Raw genomic sequence first — 24,227 nt, forward strand, 5'->3', positions numbered from 1 at the left:
GAACTCCACCTCGCCTAATGCCGCGAAGGTTCATGAACTGTCGCGCCTCAAAATCGCGACGCCGCCTCTACCGCGAACTCCCCGAAGCATAACTCGCTGAACTGCCGTAGCCCTTTATCCGAACTGCTTCGCACCTGTTCGTTCCCGCGAGCCCGTCCGCCTTGCGAACAATTTTGATCCTGCAACAAAAATTTTTCTGCAAAAAATTCCTCTGCAAAAATCCTTGCTTAGACCTCCTTTTTTTTTGAAAAAGGAAACAAAAAAAATATATATTTGATTTTTTTTTTAAATCAAATATTTTCCGTTAATTAAAGAAATTTGCTTAATTAAATTTCTTTAATTAGGTTTTCATTAATTAACAAACTTTTAATAAACTTCCCTTTCCAGCTTTGCCAGCAGCCTTTTAGCTTTCCTTTGATTTGATTTCCCGCGGGGCCACCAAATACAAGCCAAAAGTGAAGGGAATATTCTTCTACGATTCCTTGATTCCTTAAATATCTCATCTCCAGCAACGAGCAAATGATATTCCCTTCCTCCTTCGCACGCCGAAATTTCCGCAGTAGTAAAATCCTTGCTTAGACCTCCTTTTTTTTTGAAAAAGGAAACAAAAAAAATATATATTTGATTTTTTTTTTAAATCAAATATTTTCCGTTAATTAAAGAAATTTGCTTAATTAAATTTCTTTAATTAGGTTTTCATTAATTAACAAACTTTTAATAAACTTCCCTTTCCAGCTTTGCCAGCAGCCTTTTAGCTTTCCTTTGATTTGATTTCCCGCGGGGCCACCAAATACAAGCCAAAAGTGAAGGGAATATTCTTCTACGATTCCTTGATTCCTTAAATATCTCATCTCCAGCAACGAGCAAATGATATTCCCTTCCTCCTTCGCACGCCGAAATTTCCGCAGTAGTCGGAGACAAAATAGAAGGAATATTCCTCTCAAAGATTCTTTGATTATCCTTCCCTGACTCACCCGCTGCTGCCGCCGCCTTTTCGGACCTTCTGCGCGATGCCTCCTGCCCGCAGAGCCCGCCCGCTCCTTTCCTTTTCTGCCTTCTTCTCGCGCGAACCTTCCTCTCCAGCGCCAAATCGCAGCTTCCCTCTGCCTCCTGCGTAGAGCTTCCTTGTCGCGCGGATACGCGCGGATGAACCCCGCGCAAACCCGCGCGTTCTTCCTGAGCACCTCGCGCAGATCTTGACCCAAGACGCGCAGATCTTGACCCGCAGAAATCTGCGTCTGCAAACTCCTGCCTACTTTATTCCGAACCGAAGCCAGGGAGATCCTTCTCCTTTCAAAATCCCCAAATCGTTTTCTTGCTTCCTGCGCCGCCGCAGTTTTCTTCCTTGCCCTCAAAGCGAAGAAAACAGCAATCGACACAAATCCAGAAGAACACAGAGATTTAACGAGGTTCGGCAAAGATGCCTACGTCCTCGGGAGCAGAGCAGCGAGTTCCTTTCAATAATCAGAAAAGGATTTACAGAATTCAGGGATTCAACTCTCTCAAAGACCTAGGATTACAAACATGTCTATTTATAATCCTAGAGTAAGCCATGCAGTACAATATATAATTCCCAAATTACCCATGTATCGTATAGCCCCAACCCATATAACGTAACTTCCCAATTTGGACAGATTCTTTCGCTCCGCTCCGCTTCGTTCCAGCGTCTGTCCCTATATCGTATATGAGCCATACCATAACAGTTATTATGTAATTTCTTTAGTGGCGAACTTTATTTGGCCTTCGCACCCATATGCAATAAAATTATTGCAGTTTTCCTCTATTGAGTTGTGCCCTATTGGTTTACTACTGTTTGGTTCTATGTGAATTCCTGTGGTTTTGTTTATTTTCCATTTGACTATGCTGTATTTGTATCTGTTTGTTAAGTTTCATCTCGTGTGGCTGTATTTCATTCAGATCTAAGTGAGTTTTACGATTCTGCAAGATGCTTGGATTGCTCCTACACAGTGATGGTGGACTGTTAGACACTGTTGGTTCAGGAAACCTGTAGCATTTTTCTCTCCTCTCCTCCCTGCCACAACTGAGGGTTAAGGCATGCTTGTGCGGGTCTTAGCTGGTGACAACTTGTGTCTCAACATCATATATAACTCATTTTTGAGAAAGAAAAAATTAGCAACTCTCTAAGGGGTCCCGCTTTTAATTTTAAAATTTTATTGTAATTGTCCTCAACTCTCAAATATGAAACTTAAATTTTACTCTATTGGAAATGAGTTGATTGCTCAGGCAATAAAGTTACCACATAGGATGCATACTATTTAGAGTTCTTCACCAAAAGCTTCATGTTTCTTATTACTATACTGTGTTGCTGCCCTTATTTATACATCTACTTTATGTTGTCATGTTGATTCATATTTAGGCACAAGTTTCTTATCACTTAATATCCAAGCACCTTGAAGACGATCATGGCTTCTGATAGAAATTGTTAATATTAAATGTTTGCAGATATTTGCCGATACGTTGGTAAAGAAGGCATATGATAACTGGTTGAACGTTATAGAGTATGATGGAAAAGCTCTTTTAAGCTTCAAGCACAACAATAAGGCCTCTCGTAGCGAAACTTCTACAGCTTCATCATGTAACCCATCCAATTATACCCAACAACTCCAGCAAGTGGCACATCAGCAGTTGCCAGCTCCAGTTTCTGTAGAACAGCCTTCAATTGATACTTCAGTGTCTGTTGGAGGTAAAAAATTCTATAATCTCCACTTTTCCAAATATCTAATATTTTTATATTCTCAATCAGTATATACTACCTACTTTAGCAGGGATATCTGCCACCAGATATTCGCATCAGACCCAACAGATCAACTCAAATGTCCACATCCCATACGATGACACGTCTTTCGCTCCTCAGACTCAATTCAATAATAGCTCATCTCATCAGCCTCTTCTCACTAGAAGCAGCAATACAGGACTTGCTTTGGCCCCCCCTCTTCAACAGCCAAGCTTAGGTTACCAGCCTCTACAAACCGTAAATGCGAACTCTTATGAGGATTGGTCACGTCCGCGTGACAATCGTGGTGTCGAAGACTTCTTCTCCGAGGATGAGATCCGCATGAGAAGCCATGAGATTCTCGAGAATGATGACATGCAACATCTTCTTCGAGTCTTCAACATGGGTGGAGCCGCTGGTGCTAATCTCCCAGAAGATGGATTCGGCTTCTCGTCTTACATGCCGTCTCCATTCCCAAGCTATAACTTCGATGATGATCGCAACCGTTCATCCGGAAAGGCCGTTGTGGGGTGGCTTAAGATCAAGGCGGCGATGAGATGGGGAATCTTTATTCGTAAGAAAGCAGCTGAGCGAAGAGCTCATCTTGTCGAGCTCGAAGAAGATTAGTAAAGCTGTTACTAACCGCCAGTGTTCGGCAGGTAATGTTAGGAAATTCTTCATCTCTGTATAGTAATGTTCTTCCCTTGCTCAGTTTATGCCAATCCTCTAGGGCTTTTTATTTTACAAAACATGAGGAAAGGCTGTTTGGATTAAGATTATTTGGTGAATGGACGAATGTTGTCATTTTATTTCTTTTTAATTTTGTCAGTAGTAAGTATTTGGATTCATTTGTAGTGCGTATTTGAAAATAAGTTCTGATGCAATTTATGTCACTTGTGTGAGCAACATTGATATTGCTTTGTGGGAGAGTTTTCTTTTGCTTTGCAGGAGAATTGAAATGTTGTGGATTTGGTGGGATGAAAATTACTTCAATCTGATTTATAGGGACGGTGCATTTATTATGGGCTATAATAGCATCCATAACTCTTATTTATTTTAAAACAATTGGCATTTAATTATATTTTGAAAGTCTATTTTTTGGACAACTTGAGATGCTGTTAATGTGTTGGATAAATATTATATAAAATAATGCTGCTAATCATGGAAAATATGGTCTGAATTTTCAAAAAAAATGTTACTTTCTTAATTTAATTTTCATACATGTTATGTTTTACAATATTCAAATTTAAAATCATGTTGACATGATATCTAAAAGTACATAAAATTTTAACCTGGTGTTGTGGTTTAATTTTCCCTGAAGTATTTAAAACATATTAGAGCAATTTAAGTATTATCTAACTTTTTAAAGTCCATATCTATCATATATGTTTACTCTATTATCCAATATATTACCAGCCTTAGTTCAAAAGTATGCACATTATGAAATTACAATTAACAAGCATCGTGCATTAAAGATGGTTAAATGTAAAAAATTTAACAAATTCAAATGATTATAAAATTATTTATAAATTCTTAAATTTATTTATTCTTTTTGTTTTGTGTTAGAAAATTTATTATGACATAGGTATGTTTTATCGTCTTAATTTTATATGATGATTTTGTCAACACACAAATGAGATAAGTTGAGAACAACTTATAAGAGACAAAAATTTTCAGGTGAAAATTAAAAATCCAATAAGAAGACAAGTAATGGGTATGCTTCTATTAAAACTATTTCACTAGTGTTTGGTACAAGTTTTAAATGGTGTGGGGATCGGGATTTATCATATCAATATTGGTGAGCATCAACTTCGTTGGCAATATCGAATGTCAATGTTATTGGCGGTGATGGATAAGAAAGTTGGATGGGGCAGGAGTTGGTGTCAATAATGTGCATTGATTTTATTAGTGATGGAGTGCATTAATATTGTTGATGAAGGGAATTATGAGAGTTACAAGCATCAACATTGACCTCATTGGCAATTAGATACATCAACATTATTGATTAAAACATGCAACAATGTCAACAAACATTGATGTTGATGTCAACGATATGCATCAACATTGTTGGCAATGATATGCATCAATGTTATTGATGATGTAAGTGATAAATATGGCGGGCATTAATATTAGTGTCAAATGCACCTAATATTCATAAAAAAATTTATAAATTTATGTCAACACCTAATATTTGTAACCGCCTTGCTTTTCCTCTATCCTGCTTATAACAAAATTCTCGAAGGCCTACGATCCTTTTGATTAAAGTTAGTGTTCAACTCAAGTCGACTTTAGGAAATGTGATAAATTTGGATTTAATAAATCATGAGCGGAAAAATGCAAAAAATTATTTGATATGATAGGTGTTAATTATTAAGAATAGTTTATATATGATTAAAATTTGATGATTTATTTGACTCCTTATCCCTAAATCTAAATATGCTAGTTTTAATAGATATTTTTAGTTAATATTTTTTTTACAATTAATATTAATTATTAAGGATAGTTTAATTTTAAATTAATGTATATCTTATTATAAAATTTCTCTTCTATTTTATTACATCAATTTATCCTATGTAAGCCTTAATCAACATAAGCTAACATTTTCATCAATGATTGTCGAGTTATTTACTTAGCTAATTATTCAATGATTTCTATTTAATTGAACTAACTAGAAAATATATCTATTTAGTAAGTTAGCTAAACAATCTTTCATATTTAGTCAAATCATACAATTTAAATTTGTTTGGGAAGACATAATATTTTAATTGATCATTAACTAAGAATGTCTAACATTAATAAAATATTAAAAAATAATTTATTTAACTTTCATTATAAATTATATTAATATGCTTATTTTAATTTATTTTAAATTTATTAATTAGTAAAAGTAATTTAAAAAATTATATTTAAGTAAACCTTTTCATCTTCTACTCCCAGGGAAAAATTATTCTATGCAAACACCGCATGTAGAGATGTATGCGGTGTCTGATCTCCGCCGTCTATCATGAATTTGGTGGGATTTTTTTTTTTTTAAAATTGAAAGTGCCAAAATCGTGATGGACGGCTGAGATGGGACACTCCGCACAGAATAATTTTTACACGAAAGGCTGCATAAAAAATGTCGACGGGAGGCGAAGAAGTGACGACTGACGAGGGAGCTTTTGCATCAATTAAACCCTCGACGACCAAAAAACAGGGGAAGAATTTGCAACAGGAAACCCTCGACCAAAAGGGGGGAATTCGAGAAGGAAGCTCGCTGGTGAAGGAAAGGATTCCCACGTTTCTCTTCGTCGTAAATCTGTTGAATCCTTCGAATTTTTTGATTTAATAAATCCTCGATTTACAGCCAAACATAGCAAAGACGAGATTTTTAGGAGTCGTAGAAGTTATCTGTGCATTTTACGCTGCTTGGGAGGATTTACGTTAAATATGGCTTACCCCTCCTGGTTTCGCTCAAAACTATCGCCTTCGTGAACGAAGCTTCGCGATACAGTCGCCATCAGAGTTAGCTGGGAAGGCAACAACAGGATCGCTACTTGCAGAGACCGCCGAAACTCCCATCTTTCTCATCCTTCCGCTTGGCTCCTACCAGAAACCATAGAGGAGGGTAAGCCTGTTCGCTACATTCTTCATTTTCACGCGTCCCCACTTTTTCTAGTGCTCCATCTGTATGCTCGTATAAAAATTGTTCTAGTAGCACTTTTGTCCAATCACAACATTAAACAAGAGCCCTATTTTTCAGCACATAGTATTTCAAGAGGCTTCTAGTTAAGTAAATAAGATCATCTTCAGTTTTTCTTTCAATGTTTCTTGTGGAAATGATGATGTGAAACTCGAGGACTCCATCTGTATGCTCTGTATAAAAATTGTTATAGTAACACTTTTTCCAACCACAACATTATACAAGAGCCCTATTTTTCAGTACAAACACTTCATCCATGAGCTTTGTTTTCAATCTTACACATAGTGTTTGAAGAGCCTTCTAGTTAAGACAATGAGATAATCTTTGGTTGTATTTTCAATATAGTTAGTGGAAATGATGATGTGAAACTCGAGGATTGATTTATTAAGGATAAACTTGGTTATCGGTGTGATTTCCTTGAGAGGAAGGAGAGGATTTGAAGAGTGATCTGAAAGAGATCTTCTGGATATATTACAGTTTGTTTTGGTTTTGCCTGTAACTTAAAAGAAATAAAGATGGGAATGAGAGATTGTGATAAAGATGCCAAGAGTTCTCTCTCTCCTCGATGTTCATTAAATTCATAAAAAAATATGATTTTGTAAATCCCAAAAAAAAAAAAAACATATGGGAAACTTGATTTGAGTTTTTGTGGGACTTAATTTTTTTGCAAAATTGAAGTTAAATCTTGTTTTTAAAGCTTTTTCTAAATTTTACTTTGGTTGACTTCTTGTTGACTTTATTTTTAGTGAGGTTTAGTTTTCTTCTTAGAGTTTAGGGTCTAACCTTATGGTTCTCCCTTTGACTATCTTAGAGCCTTAGAAACGGGACCCATCTCATTTTAGGAGTCCAACCTACTTCTTTACCCTTTTGGAGTTTCACATGTGTGGTATTAGCCTCTAGTGCTTAGGAGGTTGAAAACTAACACGATGAAACCCAAAAGTTCCTATAGGACCATTAAGCCTTAGGATTGTCTTATGTACAATTTGCACTTCCGCGGGCACAAACTTTACAATTCGGACGGTTGACACGTTCGATTACCACAATTCACATTGCCTGCACTGTTATTTATCGAAAGCTTAAATAAAAATTTTGAAACAATCGATCGCGGATCATAATTTTGATGAGAATCGAATTCAACTCATTTTTGACCCTATCGTCGATGAGGGTGTTTGAACAATTTCAGATGACGAAACAGACTGCACCAGCGTTTCCATAATGTCGATTTTAGCTTGGAGGAACATCCATTTTGTTAGGGCGTCACGAACGAATAAATTGTACAAAATTTAACATTTTTTTAAAGAAAAAAAAGAGAAAAATCCTTATTTTAAAATCTCTAAATCCCTCAACTCACGCACCCGTCTGTTTTTTTTGTTTTTCCCGTTTGCGGACCTTCCCGCGCCCTAGCTCTTCGCGTCGCGCCTAACCCGTCCTTGAGCTTCCTCTCCCACAAGTAGCCGCTTCCGATTTCCTTTCGTCCCGTTCGCGATCGACCCCAGACCGAACCCTAGAAGAATGGCCCGAGCGTTCCTCTCTTCTTCACGTGCCTTCGACCCGAGGTACGCCTGCCGCTCTGCCTAAAGCTTCTTTCCCGTGCCCTGCGAAAAGCTTCCATTTCGCCATTGCAGCCTCTGCCGCCACTCCCTCTGCACTCTGTCTCTACTTGCCGTTGCGACCTTGTCGCCACTCCCACCCGTCGCCTTCAAACTACGGTTCACCTCAGGTAAGTATATGTAACATCTCGTCTTCCCTGGCTATATTCACTTGGGGAGGAATTTCTGGTTCTTGAAATTTTTGGTGAGGGGGTGGTGCTGTCAAAGCTTTGGGTTTTGGGTGGTGGTGGAAATTTTGGGAAGGAGTTGCGGTTGTTGTCGTTGTTGGCTGTCGAAACTTTGGCTGTTTTTATCGAACTGGTGATCTCTCCCTTTGATTTTCCTGCTGTTAGCTTGCTTTGAGCTTGTTTCCTCCATTGTCTTGTTGGTTTGCTAGATATGCTTGTTGGTCTGCCCTATTTGAGTTCCTGCTGTTCGTGATTCGTCAGTTTAGTTTGCTAAGGGCTTTTCCACTCTTTTCTTCCTTCGTCTCAAATTCGTGGGAAGCTCTTGTAGCTATGATTAATGGGAGATATGGGCTTGCTGATATACTATAGTATTTTCATTTTATTATGGGGATTGTTTTGTAGGCAACTAGTACAAATTCTCCCAGAGGTTTATCTTGGTTGCTTCTAAGCTGAAAACATATTTTTTTTTAGAATAGTGAATTTGCTTGATTTCAGTCTTTGTTTGGGTGCAAATTGAAGAGATCGGAAGAACGTTTAATCTTGTTTTTTTGGCAAAGTCTAGTTCAATATATGCATACTTATAAGAGATGTATGTGACTGATAATTTCTTTTTTATGAATTGCTTCATTGAGAAGATATATTGCGGATATATTTATACTGTGGACTGTTAGACTCTTGTGAATTGCTTGATTGTTTACATTGTCAACCTTGAATTTAGAATAGGGTAAAGCAGCAAGTCCTTTTAACTCTTAAGTGCTTACATGCTTAGCACTTCATTTCCTAAAGTATTTACGTACCCAAGACCTTGAGCTCTACTTCCTTCACATATGTATCGCTTTAAAACCTATGGATTTCGCTTTTTAAAACAGTGGTATTTCTTTTGCAAGATGAAAGGTCACACGATCCACATATATTTACATTCATAACACCTAAACTATGTTTTCTTTTCTTGAAGGGTGATGCATTGTTAAAGATTCACATGCATGCCACTAATTGCTGGATGTTTGCATTGCACAGAAAACATAAAAATGGAAATTCACATACACACCACTCAATTCTTACATATCGAATAATTTAATTGCATGGGCTGATTTTGGCAAGTATTTAGAACATTTTAAAAACATGTTTTGTGGGTTGAATTGACTTGAGTTTAGAGCTTTTAAAAACATGTTTTGGCGATGTTTTGGGTAGGTTTTGCGCTGTTTTGGCGATGTTTTGAGCTGCAGTTTGGCCCTATTTCGGCAAGGTTTTGGGCTGCGGTTTGACTAGGGGTGTAAACGAGCCGAACACGAGCTGAGCACTCGTTTATATTTCGAGCTCAAAAAGTGTGTTCGTGTTCGACTCGTTTGTTTAACGAGCCGAACACGAGCTGTTTACGAACAAAAAGTTATTTTAACAATCCTAATCATGTAGCCAGAAGACAATAAGGGTTTGAGCAAGATTTAAAAATTATTATTTATATTAAAACATCATTTGAATCTAATTTAATAATTTTTATTCTATTTTCTTAATCAATATTTTAATTGATTATAAATCTTTGTAGCCTTGTAGTCAATTAGATTTTTTTAAAATACAACTTTTTTTTAAAGAAAAGGTATAAAAGCAAAAAAATAAAATACTACTTTTTATATATATATATATATATATATATTATAACTTGATGAGTAGTATTTCGAGCCAAACATGAACGAACACATCTTAGTTTGTGTTCGGCTCGTTAGCTTATCGAACGAAATTAACAAGCCGAACACGAGCTTCTTAACGAGCCGAACACGAGCTGTTCACGAACAACGAGCCGTTTTGACAGCTCTAGGTTTGACCCTATTTTGGGGAGAGTGATGTACCCGTTTTAGTACAGTTTTGGGGCTTTTATGCATCGAATTGGGCACTTTGTGCTAATTTTGAAGGCTTTTAAGCACCTTTTGAGACTGATTTGATCATTATTTTGAAATAATTTAAACGTTTTTAGGCCGATTCACTTGCAATTTTGCCTCTTTGCTTTGATAATTTTTTTTAGAAGTGGGTCCGACCTACTTCTCGGTTGATTTGCTTTCGTTAAAATGGTTAAGTAAAAAATGAGAATTTTGATTTAATTATTTGGAAAATACTTAAAAAAATATTTGAAAATTAGTTGAAAAACACTTATTTGAAAACAAAACACCTTAAATCACTTCAAGCACATGTTAGACGCTTAGACTTCCTAGACTTTAGAAACGCACCCTAGGTTAGAGTTCCTCTATATATTTTTCAAATGAATGATGAAATTAAGCACTTGACCTCATTCCACGAGTCAATTAAAACACTAAACATAAGGACACACATGAAGATGTGGTTCATAACTTTCTTTTAATTAAATGAAGTAGTGAAATTCTCGCGATGACTTAACCTACAGTGAAATCCAATGCTCTGGGATTTGAGCTTGAGCCTTACAGTTAAATACTCTTGACAATTGGGAACATTCATAATGTCACATATAAGTCTCATACTCCTGATTTTTTATACGTGACATCATGTTTTGTTTTACTTGTTTTTTTTATACCGGACTTTCTGACAATTTGTTTAAGTTTCCTGCAAATTGCCGTTCTTTTTATTGCATTATTACTTTAATGCACTTGCTAAACTCATTCGGTTGAAAACAATAAGACATATGTTAGGAGGTACACCGGACGCTTGATGCCGAACAATAATTATATTTGCAAATACAAAACATAAACTAATAAACTAAACTTAAAACTAAACTTAGAGTCGCTACAGTTTGGAGCTTGGAGCAAGTCTTCGTGGGCAGCACGACATAGAAATAGCAGGTGGAGTATAACGATCTACAAAATATTTTTCCCTAGTTTAAATAACAAACCATGAGACTTCGAGATAGTCTACCTAACGCGACATAAATCCTCACTTTATTGTTTAGGCCTTTGCACAACAATGTTGTGTAATTTAAGTCTTAACTCGCTTTAGGTTTCTAGGTTGTCATCTAATACGACGTAAACCCTCATATTTTCTAGGTTATTTGTATGACCGTGTCACACAAATATAAGTCCTAAATAATAAAATTGACAGGATGATATATCAAATAACATTTTCTCGAAATTGAAACCAAACAATATGATAATTTGGGAAGTCACTGAGATCTATGACATCCCATACTTTTCTTTCCTTTGTCTCAAAAAATAAATGTTTCTATTTGATCCTTTTCCCACTTGAATTTTCTTTGTCCAACATTGAAAATCCTAAACTTTGAATTCATGAAGATAGATACCTCTGATTATCATCGAGAGTTATTTTAAGTGACTTCAGTCATTTGAGAGGTAATTAGCCATAAGAGCTTGCCTCTATAGAGAGTTTTAAAAACCCAGGTAATATAAATCATATCCACTACTTAATATTAAGTAGAGGAGCTTGTCGGTCAATATAAAAAATAGTTTTTTTTTTCAAACTAAAACGGACGTCATAAATTATTTAGTTTATTTAATCGAGCATCAATATCAAGTAGTGTATCTATCCTTCGAGGTAGATATATTGTTTGCACTGTTGTGCTGGATCATTTAAACTATCGCATATATGAGATCGGTTCGGTCTTATATTTTCAAAAATTGAAATATTACTTTTTCTAATATATATATATATATATATAAATTAAATTAAACATTTTTTTTAAACCGTGTATATAATTAAACATCCTTTAAAATCGGGCGTTGAGATATCCATTCCGGCGGCCGACAATTTCTAATTTGGTGACCGACAATTTCTGGCGAATCCGCTGGGGTCTAACTCTACTCTCCATTATGATCAGTAGGTTTCTGTTTTCATACATCGGTAATGCGTCCACATGTCCCTCATGGACTAGATTACTATTCTTTTGTTGGCTTGTTTCGCTCATTTCTTTCGTGGGCAAGCACGATCAACACCTTTGGTTTTCAAATCATCTGTTTGACCAACCTAAACAGAGTGGTTCAAGAACTTTTAGGGTTTTTTCTTTTTTTGTGTGGGGTCGGACCCCTATTAGGTGTGTTGGTGCACGAGGTGCATTGTGAAATCAGCCCCGGATCGGGTCCTGAATTTCACTTTTGATGTCTACCCTCTTACCTTCCCTTTAAATTCTGAAATTAAGCGAACTCCGTTAACAAATATATAAGAAAAGAAACACACTTCGAAATCCGTAAATAAAGATAAAATAAGACGCAAGTATCAAATCAAATTGAAAGGAATAAAAAATAATGTACATAAATTAAATTCAAAACAAAAAAAAAATCTAAAAAAATCGCCCAGTTAACATTACAAGTGCGTCAACTTGAGCACTTCCGTTGAAACTGCAATGCTCGGGACGTCGCTGACTTTCAGAAATTCTTCAAATGACAGAGACAATGTCTTCGCCAAAGTTGATCTTTTCTTTCACTACCGGAGTTGAGTTTGTTATCAACAGGAGCGAGCTGCCTGACTTGGCAGTCATTAAATTTGGACAAGGATTCGACGATGTTGAAACCAAGTTTGGGGATGTGGCCGTCGCAGAAATGAACAAGTCCGTTAACCCTGTTTTGGATTTCAATTTTAAGCCTGCTACAAGATTCTCCTCTCTGAAGAGATCGTTTGAAAAGAACTCTTCTATTGTTATGGGGTCGACTGCTGGGAATGTTGGGATTGCTCCCGGAGCTGTTCCTGCTCTTACCGCCGGATTCACCACCGCTGTACCTGTTGCTCCACCAACTAAAGGAAAAGAGATTCTACACGAGGAAGAGTCGGTCGACGCTTATACCCTACCGTTTTTTGGATTCGAGATGGGGTCCAATTCAAAGTCCATGCAACTGACGAGGGCATAGGAAAAGAGGCGCCGTCAGAAAATTCTGAAAGCCGAACAGACCTCGACGGTCTCGCCAGCACCTGCAGCAATTCAGTCAACAGTCAGCTCAGCAAAGACCTTATCTTACAGAGGGAAAGTCATCTGCAACAATGAATCAACGATTAAGCAAAGTTTACCCGTTCAAGGATGAGTCAGTTTCAAAAATTTTCCGCGACTTGCTAATAAGACCAGAATTCAGACTACCAGAGCCAAAAAAGCAAGAGGAGGCCTGTAGGAAAGATCACACCCAATACTGCCCATACCACCGGTTACTCGGCCACACCATAGAAAACTGCTTCAACTTCAAGGTTTGACTTGAGAAGAATTTCAAAAGTTTAAACATAACGATCCCGAAGGAGTATTTAAAAGAACCTAAATGAGATTCTGTAAATATGATTTCGGTTGATTTTTTAACTTTCACACGACGACACCAGTGCTCAAGGAAATAAGTGATGTTTCTCAAAAATTTCCTACTGACCTTAAAGTTATTAAAGGAAAGTCAATTGAGTCTGCCTTGGAAAAGCTCCGATTCGACATTGCACAACCGTCTAAAGATCAGAGAGAAGATATTGAAGATGAAAATTTTGACCTAGCAGATTACATGGAAGGTGATTTCACAGAAAGCAACGTCATCGAGACCCATGCCGCGTTATTTGCGTGTGATGCTCCGCCTTCTGGTGAGGAGAACGCCGCGGATGAGTGGCAAAGGGTCATCCAACAAATGGACGAGCATATTAGCCATCTCAAAAAGAAAATTGAAGAAGTGACAACCGCCATGATTACGATGCAAAGTCAATCACAATTGCTGCAGATGACACCTCAAGAAACAAACCAACCAGAGATCATTCATATTGCAGATGAAAGAAAGGAGTTCGCCTTCGATGAACAACCAAAGAGGGATTCAGTTCAGGGTCTGATACCAGAAGAGGACATTAAACAAATGGTCGGACAACATGTGAGAGAAGCCCTGGATCAATCAAAAGGAGGGACATCAATTCTAAAGGGTAGGTCATACCCGGAAGAGTTTGATGTCATCCAATACCCCAAGGGTTTCGTATCACCTTTGTTCAAAACTTTCGATGGGACTGAAAACCCCCGACAACATGTTACACACTTTCGAGCAAGTTGCTGCAACGTGGGGGTAGTGATGTGCTACTATTCCGTTAGTTCGTGAGTAGTCTTTCAGAGATCGCTTTTGACTGATTTGCAGAATTACCCAATGACTCGGTAAAGACATTTGCAGAAATGGAAAACCTTTTTGTCAGACGATTTGTCAGAGCTCAGTACCATGTCACCATTGGTGATCTCGTGGTCGAGCAACAGAAACCGACTGAGACATTAGTAGATTATATCCTGCGATGGAGAAACCTCAGCACAAAGTGCGAACAACAGCTTCAAGAGCAACATGCAATCGAAATTCTGCTACAAAACATCCATGGTTTAGTAGGTTTCTTACTGAAGGGACTTACTATCAAAACTTTTGAAAAGCTACTTAGCAAAGCCGCATCCCTGCAAAAGGAGACCAAACAACTTAAGTTCTTGGAAAGGGCGAACGAGTTGAAGCCAACAAAGACATCTGAAAGGAGATCAGAGATAGTGACAACAGTTAACAGGGTTAAGCAACCGATGCAGATCCATATTAAGCCGCCGCGACAGATCTACCAACATCAACAACAATTCAACCAACAACATAGTCGACAGTCACCCCAGCAGAATCCATACTCGATGGATGGAAGGCATGGTCGATCTATGGCCGAACTGTTAAACAAAGTATATCCCTTTATGGATGAAGCAATAGCGAAGATGTTTCAGAATTTGATTGAGAAGTCCGTGTTCAGATTGCCCAAGCTAAAGAAACCGGCGAAAGTCAACAAGAAGAATCATCCCAACTATTGCCCATATCATAGAATGCTTGGGCACACCATTGAAGGCCGTATCAATTTCAAAGAGTGGCTCGAGAAGAATTTCAAATGTGGGAACATAACGATCCTGAAAGAATATTTGACAGGGCCTGAAGGAGGTTCCATCAATATGATTTCGGTCGATCCCATTGTCCCAATTGATTCCTTGCAACTGATGCCGAATGGAACACAGTTCAGGTGAAAGCTTCAGAGGAAAAGAGCGAACCAGATTTAAACAGTTTCAGTACAGACTAGAACGTAGAATTGGAGACCTTCCCCCTATTAGGAGATAGTAGGGTTTATCTTTTGACTACTACCATCAGTGTAATGGGGACTTTAGGAGGATTGATGTTACTATGTTAAATCCCTTCCACCGCAATGAATGAAAAAAAAAGAAAGAGTTAGTTGTTATCCAAAATTGTTCAATACTTGGAAAACTCATCACTCTAAAAGAAAAAAATTGGATGTTTTGATAAGATTATGACTTCAGAGAAAAATGAAATTAATGCACTAATAACTGAGTCCTTCACTTTAAAGAATTCAGACTGAGTCCTAAATAGATTTCAAAATGAAACATTGTGTTTGAAATACGAGTAATTGACTCGGGATATCACGAGTCTTTTAATTTTAATTTCCTGCCATAATTTCCTGCCATGTGACTGAGTCCTGACTTTTGAATGAGTTATAATATCTCAGAATTTGTCTTAAGAAATCTTTGATGATTATTAGTCAAGAGAGTTTGGACATTCAAAATCCTTAAAAGAAATATGCTTCACCAGATATAGTAATTAAAAAAAAAACAAAGGGAGCAAAGAAAAACAGTTAAAAAAAATAGAAAAAGAGAAAAAGATTCTATGAGAAGCTTGATCCAAAAAATCATAATAAAAGAAGAATCTCCCTGAGAAGAAGCTTGAGTTGGACGTATAACCAAAAATTAGTGTTTGAATTCTCCCCTAATTGATAAGACTCGAAATGTTCTTTTAAGAAAGTTCTTCTGATATTATATTCAAGAAAATATTAAGTGTTCGCGAGTTTTTAGGTTGGCTATTAATTGACTCAGAAATATCCTTGGGAAATGAAAAATGTTTTAGTCACATGAGCATAAATTCTGAAATTTGCATAGGCCCAGGAATAAATAATTAAAGAAATGACGATGATATTAACAATTAATGAAAATTCAACCCTGAAGTCGTATTCTTCAACGCTAGCAAATACAACTCCAACTACAATTCGAAGAACGTCAGAGCGACTTCTCAAATGCAGCTTGAACAACCTTTACAGAATCAATGTCGAAGCAAACGACAACTACTACAGATGAAGCTACGAAGTTGCGGTCTCTTCAGTTGTGATGTCCTTAGAGATAATACATATTTCCAGTGGACGATACTTCAAGAAGTACCGTGCCTTGTGATCTTTCAGAGACAATTCTTAGAAGCTCAGATGTCACGCTTGTCTAAAACTGGGACCAAATCCTAAAACCGATGCAACAAAATAAAACTCAGCATCAAACAAAATAAAAATCAACATTAAAACAAAACTCTGCACCTCATAATTTATTTTTATAAATCTCTGCACAGACATTTAAATAAAATTCGGCACTGCATGAACTTCTACAAATATTCTCCGCACTTCACAAAATTTTCATGATCTATGCATAAATAAATATCAGCAAAATTCTTCACGATCTTTGCATAAACAAATCTATTTTTTTTTTTCATATTCTCTGCATGAACCAAATTTCACCAAAATTTTCATAATCGCTGCATTCACGAAATCTCAACAATCGGGATAGGCTTCCGCCCTACTCCCTTCTCAGCAATCTGGATAGGCTTCCGCTCTACTTCATTCTAAGCAATTCTCAGCAATCGGGATAGGCTTCCGCTCTACTCCCTTCTCAGCAATCCAACAATCTGGATAGGCTTCCACCCTACTTCATTCTAAACAATTCTCAACAATTCGGGATGCTTCCGCGCTACTCCCTTCTCGGCAATTCTCAGCAATTCTCAACAATCGGGATAGGCTTCCGACCTACTCCCTTCTCAACAATTCTCAGCAATTCTCAACAAATCTCAGCAATTCTCAGCACTCGGAATAGGCTTCCGCCCTACTCCCTTCTCAACAATTCTCAACAATTTCAGTACTCGGGATAGGCTTCCGCTCTACTCCCTTCTCGGTAATCTCAGTACTCGGGATAGGCTTCCACCCTACTCCCTTCTCAGCACTCGACATTCGGAATGGGCCTTCGCTCTACTCCCTTTCTCAGCACAAAATCAAAATTGAAATTGAAATCAAAATTGAAATGTAAATTAAAATCAAAGTCCAAATTGAAATCAAAATAAAAAAAAAAAACAACAACAAAGCAAATCGAATCCACATTTAAAGAACTCAAATTCATCCAAGTTAAAATTCAATTGCTAATTCCCCAACGAAAATGATTCTCACTCAATTATACATTTTGTTATAAGTATGTAGGCTTAAACATCTGTGTTGGTTTTGTTAGTCTCTTCGGTCAACACCAATACGCGCGGTGTGTTTGTTCAACACACCACACCTATTGAGGTCCATTTGTTGACCTCATTTTTAGTGAGGTATAGTTTTTTTCTTTGGGTTTAGGGTTTAGCCTTAGGTTTCACCCTTTGAATATCTTACAACCTTAGAAATGAGACCCACCTTATTTTAGGAGTCCAATCTACTTCTTTACTCTTTTGGAGTTTCACATGTGTGGTATTAGCCTCTAGCGCTTAGGAGGTTGAAAACCAACATGAGGAAACCCAAAAGTTCCTATAGGACTATTAAGCCCTAGGATTGTCTTATGTACAATTTGCAATTCCATACGCACAAACTTCACAATTTGGACAGCCGACACGTTCGATTACCACAGTTCACATTGCCTGCACCGTTATTTGTCGAAAGGCTAAATAAAATTTTTAAAAACAATCGGTCGCGGATCATAATTTTGACGAGAATTGAATTCAATTCATTTTTCACTCTACCGTCGATGAGGGTGTCCAAACAACCTCGAATGACGAAACGGACATCGCCAATGTTTCCGGAATGCCAATTTTAGCTAGGAGGGATACCCATTTTGTTAGAGCGCCGCATACGAATAAATTATACAAAATTTAACATTTTTTTAAATAAAAAAAAAAGAAAAATCCTTGTTTTAAAATCCCTAAATCCCTAAACTCACGCAACCGTCTGTTTTTTTTGCCGTTCGCGGTCCTTCCCGCGCCCTAGCTCTTCGCGTCGCGCGTAACCCGTCCTTGAGCTTCCTCTCCCGCAAGCAGCCGCACCCGATTTCCTTTCGTCCCGTTCGCGATCCATATCGAACCCTAGAAGAACGGCCCGAGCGCTCCTCTCTTCTTCACGCGACTTCGACCCGAGGTCCCCTCCTCGTACGCCTGCCGCTCTGCCTAAAGCTTCTTCCCCATGACCTGCAAAAAACTTATATTATGCTTTCTTTTACAGTGTTGCACAATTTTATTGGTCGATACCATCGTAATGTTTTATATTTCAACATATCTCTAGCTGAGATATAATATGACAATGAGTTGGTTGAGATAGAAAGTAATGATGAAGATCCTAACATACATGCAGCATTTTGGGATGTAATTCATGAAATTGTTGTGCAATATGTAGTTTCCATCGACATGTGGGATGCACACAAATTTTAATTTATTACTGAAGCATTAATTTCATTTTTAGTTCATTCTCAAATAGGATATTACTTTCATTGGAAGCATTTAGCTAGAGGCATTGCACAACATGATAAATAACATCACATTACTAGTATTTGAAACAATGAGAGTGATGATATTTTTGCACTCTAACTAGGAACTGTAAGGAGAATGCCTAGTGGTGTTTGATGGTATTTTATTTTATTTTTTATTTTTAATGAATAGATCCTTTCGGCTTCAAATGGATTCAATATTTGCACCAAACATGATGGATCATATTGCCATGTAGCAAATTGTTTATCAGGATTTAACTCGATCTAACACTTGCCATGATAAACAGTAAATTGTTTATCAGGATTCAGTATTTTACTCTCACTGGTTTTATTTAATCCAGATTTACTGGGCTTACTAAATTATACCGAGTTAAATCACAGTGGAAGCCGAACAAACTCTTTATTTTTGGCAATATTTTAATTAGATTCCACATATAGCTTTCCATAATGCTGCTGGGAAATAGCTCAGTGTACTTTTTTTATCTTATGATCTTACATATGGGTTGCAGGTGCAAAATGGGAATACAGAAATTGCAGGAAATGCAAGGAATCACTGATTTGGGTATATTTGGGAAGGTGAAGAGAAGAAAGGGCAAAAGGTTAAATGATGGATGCAATCCAAATCCTCTCACAAATGACTCTAAAAATCAAAGAGGCAGCACCCATATTTTGGCAAAATTGGATATCAACAATGGGTCAAACCACGAGCGCTGTATTGGAACTGGGGACAACATGAAGGAGAAGAATGATACGTACAAAAAAATCAATGATTTAAGGCTCTTGGATGGACATAATATGGAAGATGACACCAATTATAAAAGTAGCAAGCATAATGAGAGTGAAAAGCTTACATCTTCAAAGAATTTCTTTGATGAAGGGATCCCTTGTTCAGAAAACAGGGCTATTGATGAGGGTTTTAAGGGAAGCAGGAAATATACAAACGAGCAGAATAGAGAAAAGAAAAGGAGGAAGCAAAATGGAACTGACTTCAACTCTTTAAAGAATGATTCTGCTGAAGGAGGGGAAACTTTTGAAGATGAGATTATATATGGAGGTCCCACGGGGAGTGAGAAGGATCTTAAAATGCAGAGGAAGAGAAATGAAAGTTTGAAGGAAACTGAAAATTCCACAACATCTACTGATAACTGTGGCTGGGATGAGGGTAAAGAGCAGGATAGGAAAAGAAGGAAAAAATATTTTCTAGAGCATGAACAGGGTCAGGATAATTCAAAGAAAATGTCCAAGGAAGCATCAGAGAAGGCATGTAAGGTTATTTCTGGAGGCGACGCTGAAGAGGTGCCGTTAAGAGCACATGTAAGGAATAAGGATAAAAAAAGGGGGAAGGAAAAGGGAGAAGTAGATAATTGTCCAGAATTAACTCCTGAAATGGCTGCAAGAAAAAACTATGTTGGAAAGAGCAAATTGGATGTGAACTCACTTAATATTGAAAAAGGTTGTAACACTGATGAACCGTATCATTGTGAACCAAAGAAAGATGTAAAAAAAGGTAAAAAAAAAGTAAGCTTTTCCGAAAATGTTGAGGAGTTTCCACCTGAGCAGTTTCATCATGAAAATTTGGGTCCGGATAATTTGGTGTGGGGCAAACGTTTCACTCCAGAGGAAGACGAATTGATTAGGAATGCTACCATGAAATACATAGAGGTTAGTTCTGTTAATCCAAGATCTAAATCATTGTTATTTATGTTTCTTCCTTCATTTAGACGTGCTCAATCTCTTAGATTTCTATTTCTGCTTTGTAGAATCTTATCGCCTTCTTTTCTGAAAATTTGCATGATGAATAGCTGCTTTTTGATTCTGTATAGAATTTGCATTTCCCATATGAATGAATTAGTGGAGTGGTTATTCTCTTTACATTTGTGCTTGAATATTGTTGGCTTTGTAAGATGCTATTCACAGTTGTTGGGATTAATTGAATGCAATTGAAGACTGAGGCCACCTCTCGTCTTCTTCTTCTTTTTTTTTGACCCCGACTCCTTGCTCCACCATGGATTATTTTTCTTTGCTTTTCCACGGAACTTGATTCTTCGTTAGAATCTTATTTCCCACTTCCAATTTCAAAACTGTGCAAACAAACTTATTACTTGTGCTTAGTTAAAAATTTTTCATCATTACATTGAAGCGACACCTCCAACGCAATTTTCTTTTTCTTGGTCTTCACAGGGTCGTATTACCTAAATTATCAAGATTATAACTAGGAATTTGATACCAGAGTTAATCCAAACCCCGACTCAAAAGACGAATATTTTATTGTTGAATTTTAGAAAGCGCAAGATGACAAGCATGTAAAACAGTAATACATAGTGCTACGACTCAGTAAGTAATAAAATAAGCAAGAAAAAGCATAGTAACAGTCCTTAACAGTTTTGGATGGTAATTGAAGGCCTGCGGGAAGGCTGGAGATGGGGGTTGACGATTGCTTGAAGAACGTTGGAGAAAACTTTAGTGCTGCAAATCGACAGAAGTGTGGAGGAGGGGGTGTGCAACTAGTTTGGAAGGCACTGGAGAGGTGAATTGTTGTGGAAAAACGAAGACGATAAAGCCAAAAATTGGAACGAGAAATTCACAAAATAAAAAACAAGCAGGACACAAATTTACGTGGTTTAGAAAATTGTCTACGTCCACGGAGTTGCAGAGGATTTTATTGCTTTGATGATTGCACCCGTCGATCGCCTCGGCGATTACAAGAAATCTCGATCTCTTTCTCTCCCTCTCTTCTCTCTCTCCTCTCTTGAGCCACGTGAGAAGAAGAAGCCAAGGGGAGAATAATACATGCAATTTTCTTTGCTGCCGTAAGCTTCAGCTGAAGGACCAAGGAGAGAGCAGGTTGGAGTTCGGTCGCAGAAGTAGAAGAGGCGAATCTGTCTTCTTCCTCAATACTTTCCTCCGTCTGCAACCTTTGCCAAAAATCCAATTGAAGAAGGAAGCTAAACTATTCACGCCAATCGTGAATTTTATATTTTTTTCCTGTCGTCACAGAAAGCACATTCCTTTTCGAGAAACAGGATGCGGGATGTGGGAGGAAGAAGCGGGAAGCTTAATTAAGAAGGAGATTAACGAGCAACGATTAATCAAGGAAACAAATAACAATAAGAGGAAACCAATAAAACATTTAATTAAAAGCAATTAAATGATTTCCATAGGTGTCGAGACTTGCAAAAGTGGACCGGTTTTCATATTCTCAACATGAACGGCCCGCTGGAAGGTGATGGGAAGCATATGGGGTGACTGTTGAGTGAAGTTGAGGGATCCTGTGGCCTCTTAAAGGACGCAGAAGGGTACACTGTAACAGGGACGGCGTAGGAGGGTGAACGACCGGTTGGGAGGTGCGATAGTGGGAGGGCGGAGGAACTTGAAGGGCTGCGGCCTGCTGGAGGAGGCTGGGATGTGCGACAGTGGGAGGGGGTGGCGCTGGACAGTGTGTGGCAACGAGATATAGTGGGGGAAATCACAACCTCAGGCGAGGTACATTCAAAGCACCGCTCGCCGCAATCCTCGAGAGTGAGATGCCATAGAGGCAAATCTGAAGCCAGAAATCAACATAAAAGTAAAATGATTAGACCTAAGAAAAAAAAACATGCATAAATAGAGGAAGAAGAGTGATAACAAAGGCAAGATCCTAAGAAAAAGAGGTGAAAAATGGTAGGGAGATTCGAGCAACGACTATGAGTGACGTGCAACGACTAGGAGCGGAGGAGAAATAGTGCACGGGAGACTCGAGCAAAGAAGGAAGTTTCACTTAAGTGAATTGGACTGGTCCGGTCCAGCACGAAGGCTGGACCGGCCTCCCTTCTCCGGTCCCGAGGGCTTAACAACCCTGCATGAGATTCTGCGCTTAACTTAGTTTCTGCTGGAGCACTGCAAAGTAACAATAGTCGTGAACCCTCAATACTAAGTTATCATTTGCTGACATTGAAAAACTGATTATCTTATGAAAATTTGTAAGAATGTGTGCCCTTGTTTCCTATTTTATCAGCAACTTTTATTGAGAGAAATATGGGAAATCCATTTATGAGGCCATTAAAATTCATAAATGGAAACATGTTGTTCTTGAAGAAATGCATGTGCTTGAGATGAATATGACTTGGAAAATCATGTAATTATCATTTCGAAAGAAACTAGTGGGATTTGGGGTTATTTTCAATCAAATATAGAGTGGATGTAAGCATAAAAAGATTCAAGGCTTATCTTGTGTCAAAATTAGAATTCTCTTTGTATGGTATTGACTATTAGGAGACCTTCTTCTAGTTGCTAAACTGAATGTTATTTTGTTGTTCTTTCTCATATCAATTAAATGTTAATAAAGCCTTTTCTTAATGGTAAACTTGAAGATGAAATATGCATGGAAATACTTTCTGGTTCCTTTTAATTTCCTGCTAACAAAAGTTTGCGCACTTCGGAACTCTTTTTATGGCCTGAAACAGTCTCTGCAGGCTTGATTTGATGAATTTATGTGTTAAAAATTATGAATACATATTAAATGTCAAAATGACCACACTTTGTTTATAAAGAGTTCTTTTGAAGGAAAGTTTGGAATCCTAGTCGTGTATGTAGCAATATTGTCTTTATTGGATATTTAATTGAAGAGGTAACTACTATCAAACTTCTCATAGCCAAAAATATTGTAGATAAAGACTTAAAAACATTAAATTCTTTGTAGAATTGGAGATAGCTTGATTTTTTAGGAGGATTATAAGCACTTGTATATTCTTAAGTTATTGAAAGAAACATAAATGTTGGCATTTAAATCAATAAATACTTTTATAGATCCTAATGTTAAAACAGGAGCAAAAGATGATGGTTTTCCTCGTGCGAGAAGTTTGGTGTCAAAAGTCTTATTAGTCATCTCTTAATAGACATGATATTTACTTTTCAATGAGCATGGCTAGTTAATTTATGAACCTACCTACTTGAAAATACCTGAATGTAGTGTTTTGATCCCTAAGATATTTAAAAATGACTTCATGAAAGGGATCACTTTTCTAGAAAATCATATAATGAAATATTGAAGTTTGCTAAAGTTGACTGAGTTTGGATCCATTTTTGACCATAGATTCACTTTGCATATTGTACATTCCTATGGGATAATCTCATGAGTTGAGGAATAAAAATAACTTGCTCTTACTAGCTGTAGTGTAGAGGAAAAATTTAGGAGTAATGTTGTTGAAAAGACTTCTCAATGAACTATTTATCTAAAAAATGAATTGAATAAATCATTAGGTGTTAATTAATATTTAATAAGTATTGCCAAAAACTTTGTTTATTATGATCAAACCAACCATGGTGAAGTTGGCCATTATTTTATAAAGGGAAACGTTAATATTATAATAGTTTTTATTCTTTACAAAGAAACAAAATTTTCCAACTTGCATACATTTTTGCTAATGCTCTTATGAAAAATTAAATTGACAACTTGATTTTTGGGATATGCATTAGGGCTATCAAAACAATTCGTTCGTGAACTGATTGTACTTGACTCATTAAGTAGCTCGTGTTCGACTCGTTTTGCTAGAAATAATTAAATTGTATATATATATATATATATATA

The 24,227-nt window shown here is 37.2% G+C and overlaps 2 protein-coding genes across 3 annotated transcripts in view; both read left to right on the top strand.

Annotated features, from left to right (window-relative positions):
- The window catches only part of LOC110023304 (calmodulin-binding protein 60 B-like), a 28,028-nt gene extending 24,401 nt beyond the window's left edge, over nucleotides 1–3,627 (top strand). Inside the window, exons 7-8 of one of the 2 annotated variants that reach the window (XM_020722625.1) lie at nucleotides 2,464–2,704; nucleotides 2,784–3,627. In XM_020722625.1, coding sequence (XP_020578284.1) covers nucleotides 2,464–2,704; nucleotides 2,784–3,361 — 819 coding nt within the window. In that variant the 3' untranslated portion in view covers nucleotides 3,362–3,627. The remainder of the gene's footprint in view (nucleotides 1–2,463; nucleotides 2,705–2,783) is intronic. The other variant, XM_020722626.1, reaches the window with a different exon arrangement.
- A 4,414-nt stretch (nucleotides 3,628–8,041) lies between these two features.
- The window catches only part of LOC110023369, a gene marked incomplete at its 5' end in the record, with an annotated part of 47,662 nt that continues 31,476 nt past the window's right edge, over nucleotides 8,042–24,227 (top strand). Inside the window, 2 exon segments of the mRNA XM_020722755.1 lie at nucleotides 8,042–8,136; nucleotides 19,171–20,323. Of these exon segments, the coding sequence (XP_020578414.1) occupies nucleotides 19,178–20,323 (1,146 nt within the window).

The sequence above is a fragment of the Phalaenopsis equestris genome, unplaced genomic scaffold (assembly GCF_001263595.1).
Source record: "Phalaenopsis equestris unplaced genomic scaffold, ASM126359v1 Scaffold000224, whole genome shotgun sequence".
In the NCBI taxonomy this organism is placed as follows: domain Eukaryota; kingdom Viridiplantae; phylum Streptophyta; class Magnoliopsida; order Asparagales; family Orchidaceae; genus Phalaenopsis; species Phalaenopsis equestris.